This window comes from Monopterus albus, unplaced genomic scaffold, assembly GCF_001952655.1.
Source record: "Monopterus albus unplaced genomic scaffold, M_albus_1.0 scaffold243.1, whole genome shotgun sequence".
NCBI classification, from domain to species: domain Eukaryota; kingdom Metazoa; phylum Chordata; class Actinopteri; order Synbranchiformes; family Synbranchidae; genus Monopterus; species Monopterus albus.
Window position 1 is genome coordinate 138,836 of NW_018128123.1, and position 9,932 is coordinate 148,767.

Consider the following 9,932-nt stretch of genomic DNA (forward strand, 5'->3'; position numbering starts at 1 on the left):
AGCAAACCGCAATCCGTAAATCAACAGCACGGGGCCCGTCAGCGTGGATTACTAGGTGCGTCCTGCGAAACGCACAAACAACGTGGTAGGTCAAGCCATAACGCACAGCGACTGTCAGCGTAGCCTTCTATCCGCGTTTAATGTGCAGATTAAACATAAATTTAGTCACCTACTTGGTGTGAGTAAGTAAAAATAACCATAACAAATAACAATGATCCGGCGACGGTGGAGCGTCTGCCTGAGGTATAAATAAAAAAAAAAGTAATCAACGGGATGCACCCCAGCTGTCTGCAGCGACAAACCAGTTGCTAATTACTGGAATGCAACACAGCTGAGGTGCAGAGCCCATGTGATAAAGAAGGTAAAGGAGAGAAAAACGAAGGAGAGGCAGCGGCCGAGCGGCCCTGACAAATGTATTCTCTTGCCACCTTTATGACAGTCACATTGACTTGACCACCTCCCATTTTAGTTCTGGACCTTGTGTAACTTCATGTCAAACCATTTGCTCTTTAGTTCTGTCACAGCCTGGCTCTTTGTCAACACAGTGTAGACAGCAGTAGGGCTTTCAGCTTTCTCAGCATGAGTACTAATACAGCTAAATACACTACGTTATATGATATTCATCTGCTGATATTTGACAGTGTGAAGTTTTTTATCCTGACTTGCCACAAATATAGCAGGTCAGGTAGCTTTATATGGCTATTTGTGAGATTTGATCATGATCATAATTGAATGCTTCCAGGCTGAAACAAGTAATTTCCAACATGCTTGTGCAGGTAAATGACTGGGATCATTCAGACAAACCTCACAGAGGAAAGGAAATTAGGTCTATGACAATAATTATGCAAATGTTCTAGCATCTAGGCCTCTTGTGTCAGTAGTAATTGTGTAATTCCACTCTGAAGTATCAGCTTTCTCAACTTAAAACTGCACAAAAACAATACAAAGAAAAACAAGCATAACTAAAAAAAAGAGCGCAGGCCTTTAAAGCAAAGCCTAACATTCTTCAATTTCAAAAACACGCTGGCTATTTGAAAAAGTGTGGTCACACTCTTTATTTTCCTGTTTCAGAGGCCAGAGAGGCTTGGCTGAGAGTCAGAAGAAGGAGCTTGCCCAGACTCCAGTCCTCATCTCCTGTGCTGATCAGTGATCAGCTCTTCTGCTGTTTTGAGAAGCCACAAATGGACACTGGCAGTGGAGCTTTACTTTCCTCAGTGGTAACCCCACATTAAAGGGAGACTTGATCAGGAAGCTCTGGACAGACTCCACCTTCCCTCCAGAGGTGAATTTGCTTGAGCTCGGGTTCATGGTGGGGGAAGAGACCGTGTCCTTCTCCTCCTCCCACCTCCTCGCTATCTCAGTGTTTTCCCTGAAGCCTTCCTTTGGTTTGAGGCACGACGCCTTTCTGAACTCCTCTGACCCCTTTAGATGCTCTGTTAGGGCCCGTGGAAGAATCAAGCTGTCCCCCAGCGCATGGGTTTTCTTATAGAGATGATTGCCATGGGTTTATTGTACACTGTTTTGTCAAATAGAGGCCATTTTAAGGTCAAGTCTTGCAATTTAAAAAGCAGCATTTTAGGTAGGGAAAAAACCCAACAATGCATTCATTTTTATAGATGAACACAGCTTTCTGTCACCTTTTTACCTCACACACGCCTACTGAAGAGTCCCCGCCGCCTCTGGTGGAATACCTCTGTATTTGAATAGCTCTCGTCCCTTCCATTCCTTCCAGCTTCAACCCAAAATGACTTTAACCAGGGTAAATTATCATGATGGATAGACTTCCATTACCAACTACTTGCTTAGTGTTTTCCTGTGGTACATTAATGTGGTGTACTCAATAAAACATGGTTGATATGTATGCTAAGATGATGCTACTGTAAAACTCTCTGTGGTAGCTACAAATAATCATGTTAGACTGATTGTGTAAGAGTACACTTGTGTACACTTGCATCTGGAGTATAGATGACTGTAGCTGAGGGTGTTTGTTGTCCCGTTTTTCTTTTAGCGGTAGGTTGTGTTTTCAGACTTATGAGACAGTAGTTGGCTTAAAAATTGCTTCTAGTGTTTGGGAGGTCATGTGAAAGTGAATCGAACATAGCCTTAACCTTCCCACCCTCTTGCCACCACAAGGCCCTCAACCAGCTTCCTGCTCAATGCCACAGTCCTGAAATCAGTGTAAACAATTTTGGATAGTGAAATGCGGTTTTTATCAATACTTGATCTTATTGCAGTTTGCGTAGCATTTAGAAAGGTAAATTCCTTGTGTGCAACTTTTATTATGGGATAGGTTTTTGTTTGCTTAATTTCATAAACACTGCACTAATTTGTAGCTGAAGTTTGAGTTGCTCTTGGTAGCCTAATCCAGTCTCCACCGGTCACAGTGCTTTTACACTATAGCCTGTCAGAATAGTGTCCTCACTGTCCTCAGGACCTGGCTAAAGCCAGCCACAAACTCCATTATAATAGATCAGGAGTTTGTCAATCTAAACAGATTATTTGTTTTATGAAATAGTTGTATTCTACTTGGCTCATAAAATGGGCGATCTGGGAGGGATCCAAAAAGAAAATGTCCAGTTTTTACAAAACAAAATATTGATGTGATATGTCAAAATCAGACTGTGATATGTTACAGTTCCTCTTAGGGCTCATGGAGACAAGGCATTTAATAATAATTTCCCCTTTTGTTTCCTATAAGCCATTTGAGATTGTATTGCCAGGTAATGGTCTACTCAGAGCTCACATGTATTTAATGTTCAGATCTGTAGAGGTATTTATATTTACATGACACTTTGCATCCTTTATTTTTTGCTTTGTTGTGTTAATGTTTGGAAAGAATCATTCCATTTCCATGCCTCTGCCTTGGCCATACTTTTGTTTACAGTTCATTAGCAGAAGTAATGAGGAAACATAAGGACAGAAGCAGTTGTGCTGCAGATTTGTTGTCTTCCCAAAGGTTGGTGGAACTTGGTAGAGCTGTCACAGACTAGTAGAAGTTTAACTGCACAGACTCTCCAGCAATACCCCTCATCTCCTTCCCTAGCAGCAGCCTGTTCCTCTGTGTAGACCAATACTTCATTTTTCATGTTTTAGATTAACTCATGTTCATAACTTTTATAGCTTTTTGTTTTCAATTGAATTGATTGTTCTTCTGTTAAAGTGTGTGCATTTATGATGCTCTTTTAACAAAGTCCCCTTAGTGAACTTCAGTGGTTTTTTCTGAGGTCAAGTTTACTGGATTAAGACTGTTGTCAAAAAAGATCAAGCCCATAGACAATTAATGCATCTGTGCTTACCTACTAAGCAACTAAGCACTGAGATACAATGTCTCTAGACAATGAACTGTCTTTTCACCTCCGGAGAGTGTATTCGACTGCGACTGCATCACAGTTTCTCCAGCATGTGTTAAGATGTGCTCAGAGTGCTTTCAGATACTTAATGACAGGACCGACAAATAAGAAATCAGTGGGTCTTAGAGAGCTCATGTCTTGAAAAAGAGTGTCTTTCCTAACTCAAGGCATTGTTACATGGTAATAATGTTTTGCTTATGTAGGCCCTAGTGCGCAAATAGTGCAGCACATGCAACAAATCTATAATTCCTCTCTAAATTTGTCCTTAGCATCTAACAAACTGCAAATGTTTCCCAGTTAAGCTTAAGGGAACCACAAGAATTCTATTACTAAACAAACTGTGTATACATATATGTATATATATTTTCAAACATGAGAGAAAGTTACATTAAGGATGATCTCATCCAAGCGGTAAACTTTATAGTTCTTCCACTGGTGGACATCAGTGCAGTTCTTTGCAAAGAGAAAGAAATTGTCTTCCCCCAAAACAGAGCTATATTTGCTTATAGCAAGTGAGTTTTTAAAATTTGCCAAAGAAAAGGGTAAGGTATATTGAAATGTAAGTCCTGTTTAAAAAAGAGAGCTAGCATAATAGTTGCACTGCATTTTCTATGTGTGTAAATCTTCAGGTAACAATATCAGCACAATTCACCCTGTGTATCTAATGGGATTTCTGTGGTGTTTGAACCCAGAGTTGCAATTAAGTGCAACAAAAGGGCATCAGTCGATGCCTCTTTTAGTATACAGTACTTGCACCTTATGACCCAAACCAAAATGATCATGGTCTTTAAAGAAAATATATACGTTTTTACCCATTCTCTGGAAATTATGCATTTTAGCTACTATAAATATTAAAATCGAGTCAATAACAAATCCACACCTCTAAAATATAGCCATAATACTGTCATCACCCCATCCCCTCACTTTTCTATCTAGAAAATGCTTCTATAAAGTTGAAATTCCTATATTAGTTACTTAAATGACTACAATACCCTTTTGTGCTAGTACTGTCTTGAATGTAATCATTTTGTACTTGTATTTTTCTAATTCAGTCTTGATTGTACTGTATGTATGCTCTGATGGTGTATTGTTCCCTGGTTGCACAGTTCATTACAACCAACAGTTCTCGCGACAGGATAGCTGCTGCTCTGCAAATGCAATGAAATGTGTGGAGCTTTTAAGTCCAAAAGACTTGTTGTACCATGTGAGCATCCATGAGAACTGATTACTGAGAGAATCTTGCATTTTCAGTGGTTGGACAATAGCTTCCCCTGGTTTGCTACTACTTTTTCCTTGGCGGTAAAAATGAAAGTCTGTTCAGAGCAGTTTAAAAACAGGGACACTCCTGCAGTCAAATAGAACAATTGAATGCTGAGTTTCAACTTATTTATTACTGTTGTTTTTATAGACATAGTCAAATAAAAAACAATGAAATATACAACTGAATATGCATCCCTTTATACATGAACTTGTATAAGATTATCTGCCCTTTACTGGAATGTAGATCATGGCTTCCTTTTGTTTTTTGTGAAGATCAGGTAATGCCAGATCTTTTAAAACTCTTTCCTCTAATAGTTTGTACAACATGTGCTTAATCTAGTTTTATGTTAATGGTAATCATCTTGACAGATATGTTTTTGATTGTTACAGCCCAGTTGTTAAATGCAGCCTTGCCTTACTGGAACCCCTGCTTAGTGAGGGATCCCTCAGCTACCCACCCACCTACAACTCCTATGTCATAACACTGTTTGCTGATGCAACTATTATTCCGTTTACACTTTCTGCTAACGCAACTGTTACTTCTTGAACACCTATTAAAATAACATCTATTATATCTGTGCATCTGTGTGAAAAGCTTTTGTTGTTTATACTTATTTGTTCAGCATTGTTCCTCTCACTGAACAGTAATGTGACTTGCTGTTGGACTGTGCGTAGCTCATTATTTCCTCCCAGGGTTATGTCGTAGTGTAAGAGCCCCTCAGTGGTAGAAGACAGCTGCCACAGTGGAATCACACTTAACTGATTTTTTTATATTTAATTTATTTATAGAATTTTATATAATATACACAGTCAGAAGTCAGTTTATATTTTTATTTATTCTCATATATTACATTTAAATAACCTGTTGGAATAACACAAGGTTACCACATACACCACTATACTTCATTATAAATACATTCTGCTATTCCCTTCACTTTCTGCACACTTGATTATGCATTTTGAAGATTATGAAATAAATAAAATGAATGCAGTTGGCATTTATGCCCATTGATTTAGTCTAAAAACCCAGATTTAGGAATGTTTTCAAGTGTACTGAAAATCAAAGACTGAAATATCTACAAAAGTATTTAGATCTTTAATCCCGTGCTTTGCAGAAGCTCTTTTTGCAGCAGGCGCAGCTTCTGTCCTTACTGGGTAATTTATCACATTCCTCCTGAAGATCCTCTAAAGATCTGTCAGATTGAATGGGAAGTATCTGTGAACTTCCATTTCCAGGTCTCTCCACAGATTTCTATACGTCTGGCTGGGCTGCTCAAGGACAGTCAGAGACTTATTCTGAAGCCACTCCTGTGTTGTCTTGGCTATCTGCATCAGGTCATAGTTGGGGCTGAAAGATGAACTGCCGCCCCAGTCTCCGGTTGCTGCACTCTGGAGCAGGTTCTGGTTAAGGGCACTCTGTATTTGGCTGCATTCATCCTTCCCTCAGTTCTGACCAGTCCCTGATGCTGCCACCACCATGCTTAAGTGTATGAATTACATTAGCCAAACAATGAGCTATGCCTGGTGTGCACCAGACAGTGTGCTTGGAGTTGTTATACCCCAGTTCTTTTATTGAACAGATCTGAATGAAGACGGAGTCCGACTTGCTTCAATTTAGTGCTGATTTATTTTGAAAGCCACAATAAAAAGTTACAGAAACACAAACCCGGGTGGCTCCTGCTCCAGACTACTGCTGGAAGAAAGGAGACCCCGGAAACACAGAGCCTAATACATTTATAAGATTTTGGGCTAACCCCTTACACAGACAGCTGTAAAAACATCAAGAGTTGGAGACAGTCCGATGTCTCCGTCTCATATCTTATGCTCCGCATGCATTGAGCACAAGTCATAACAAAATGAAGAACTCCATGTGTGTGTATGTTGTATGCGTGATGTGTAGCTAAAACATTCTCTCAGACATAATTCTTACACAAGATTAATACAAAAATAACTGGTGTCAAGGTACCCTTCTCAGAGTCAACATTATCTTCTAACCTTGAAGCAGAGCAAACTGGAGCAGACTTTGAATCTTATTAAACTGCATTACTATCACACATTAAAGTCTAATAATTATCTGACTGATTTATTCATTTCTAACAGAGTTCTGCTCAAACAGTTCAGTTTTTGTTCTATAAGACCAAAGACGGTTTTACCCACAGTGGCTTAGGTTCTTTGTCACAGCCAAGTCTAGGAAGAGTCTCTGTGGTTTCAGATGTCTTCTGTTTCACAGTTATTGAGGCCACTGTGTACCAGAGAGCACTCAAAGCTCTAGATATGCTTTTATAACCTGAGAGTTCCTTGGAGTTCTGCTCTTACTTTTTGTCCTGACATGGCATGCACTGTGAACTGTGGAACCTTACATACAGTGACAGCAACAGTCTAGTGTATTTAGGTTGCACCAATCAAGCCACAAGTAAGCAAAAGAGCATACCCCGAGAGTCTGCGAGAGTAGTGGTGGAAGATGACTCACAGGCAGGACACCCGGTTATTGACCTTGGAATGGATTTGACAATGAGTAGGGCGGGCACTCCAGTGGAAGCAACAGTATCAAAGGTAGAAGAAAGACAAGTGCAGGTATGTCACTGTGGCTGGAGGAAAGTGCCACCAAACTAGGGCCTTAGAATGCCAGATAGAATATCAGGGAAGGAAAAGATGCTTGGAGGCATGTGAAGAGCACAGTGGTCAGAGACTAGTTGGATAAAATCCGATAGATGTTCTTGAAGCATTGAAAGGGACAGTTGAGAAGAAGCTAGAGAAAATGGGAGATGTAATGAATACGGAGTGCACAGTTTTAGAGTTTGTAGAGTAGAAATAAAGCAGCAGTAAAGATAGTAAAGTCAAGGCAGCAGCAGATTTCCTATCATCATCCAAGTCATTTTCACAGTATCATTGTGTATAAATAAATTGTGACAACAAAAAAAGTCTTTATATATTATTTATGTTCTATTTATAGCTATGTGTCCTATATAAGACTGTATTTATTTTTCTATACCTTCAAATGGGTATACATTTTCAACAGAACTGTGTTTGTAGAAGGTAGGCCTACAGTACATTCTCTGTGACAGGGGCTATACGGGAGTGTAGTGTGACTATATAAGGGAGTGTTTACCTGTCCTGTCCTGCTGTAGGCCCATCATTTAAATCCTTAGGATACTTAAAATAGAGGTGTCTTAACACTGATGGTGTGTTGTTAGGAAATGCCAGATGCAAATGTTACATTTGACTACATTGGGCTGCAAAAGCTCAAAATGGTCCCGCACAAGTGACCTTGTTCTTTTTCTGGCTCTCTCCATCATCCAGATCAGTCTTTCCAAATATCAAATACGTTTGTCTTCTTCTTACACAGAACCCCACAAAATCTGACCATTTTCATGGATTTTTATCTTAATGGTACTTGGCACGTCTGATGATCTACACGTAACAGGAATCACTGACTGAGGATCAGCCCAAACTCATCATTCAGGTAGTGTAACTGTCACCTGAATCAAGTGAATCAACAGATCAGTGGTTGTATGTAGTGATGGTCCTCTGACACCTGAGGCTCCGACACGTGTGGTTTGGGTGACGTTTGAAGCAGTTGGGTGCGTCGGACGTCATGCGAATCAGCTGATTGGTTCGGTTTGTCATGTGAATCACTTTGCGGGATCTAGTGTGCTCATAGACAGGATATCCCTATTTAGTGGCTTTCTTTTAAATTTGGCTTTGCAGAGTAGGTTGGTTTGCTGCTGCTGTTGCTGTTAGTTGCTTTGAGAGTTAGTAGTGTTGTAGCAGATTGTGTATTTAGTGGAGAATCACTGTAGATAGAGAGATAGATCAATAGATAGCTAGATAGTAAGTTAGAGAGAAATAGATAAAGTAGTTACATAGTTAAATAACACTAGATATAGTTACATAGATAGTCCTTGTAAGATTTGAGTCTTATAGACTCTAGTTGCTTTGTAAGCTTTTGTTACCTCTCATACCTTTAGCTCCCCTTAGTTACTTTTCATAGCTTTATTTTCCTTGTTTATGCTGTAGGGTCCAGTTCTTGTTACCATGCTAACTCTGAGAGACGAGGCAGTCCAAGTAACTTCAAAACAGTGCTGGTTTATTCAAAGGATCACAGGTAAAATTAACATTACACGCTCAGGTATCTTGCACCTCCATACTGCACGCAAGCAGATGTAAGATGAAAGACTCAGAACCACAACAGGCCTATACATTATAACACCTCGGTTGGGCTAGCCCCATACTACACAGAAACGTCAACCGGGACGTCTCTCTCATCAGCTTTGGAGCTGGCTCTAGCAATAGTTAAAACATGAAGCAAATCAATGTGTGAATGTGTGTGTCTGTTGGTTAAGTGGTGTGTAGCTAAAAACATTCTCACGACCTCTAGTACATGTCGTGACTTGAACATAGGAACATTATGGCTAAGGCTACAGTTATATACATCATAATAATAATATTAAACACCCTGTCTGCTGACAGTCATCAACTCTTCTCTCTAGTTGTCCTTGACCAGAAGTACCCTGCAGAAACTCATGAGCAGGCCTAAGCATTTAACAGTCTAACTAGACATCCTCTCTCCACTAACATTTCTAATACATTAAGTATCTATCCAATATCTATCTGACTAAAAATATCTAACAATGCATATTACAGCCGTGTTGATGGTTGTCCAGAACTGCTGCGCTTTGGTTATTTTAGTGCATTTGTTTCCCTTGCTTATATATCTTACAGCTGTAATGACGTAGAATCTGCTTACTTTGAATGCTGTAACTTCTGTGTAGAGACTAGATGTCTGCATCTCCTTGTGACCAGACAGCCTATTTACATTTTAGCAAAGGCCTGTTTTACACTCACACCTTGACCCACTTAGCATATCCCAAGCTTTGCTTTGTCTTGGGATGTTCTGCAGAGGCCGGGGGCTACAACCTGAGAAGACCACCTGGCCAGTTTAACACACTTATTAGCATCACACACACACACATACACACACACACCTAGATTTACCATAGTTCAACATGGAAGTACGAGCTCCGGCGCACACCAAATGACCAATAGGATCACAAACTATTGAAGGTTGCACCCCTGTCCAGGGCGGAGCAGCCCAAGAAGATAAAATGTATTGTAAGACCTTAATTCGGGGTTCAGAAGTAGGATCTCCTGCGGGAGCTCTATCTCTCTGATCCCAGCGCTGTAAGGCCTACCTGTGATCAGACATTCAGTAAACTTTCTGTTGATTTCAAATAGTCCTCTCCTGTCTTCACTTCTTGTGCTTCCAACAAAAGAATCGGGTTAATTTCTAACATCCTAATTAATGTTTTATATATATATATA

General features: G+C 39.9%; 1 protein-coding gene across 9 annotated transcripts in view; it reads left to right on the forward strand.

Moving 5' to 3' along the window:
- Positions 1–5,183, forward strand: part of bbx (BBX high mobility group box domain containing) — a 29,112-nt gene extending 23,929 nt beyond the window's left edge. For all 9 annotated transcript variants that reach the window (XM_020620603.1, XM_020620608.1, XM_020620605.1 and 6 more), the window contains one exon: positions 1,072–5,183. In XM_020620603.1, coding sequence (XP_020476259.1) covers positions 1,072–1,150 — 79 coding nt within the window. In that variant the 3' untranslated portion in view covers positions 1,151–5,183. The remainder of the gene's footprint in view (positions 1–1,071) is intronic.
- The last annotated feature ends 4,749 nt before the right edge of the window (positions 5,184–9,932 follow it).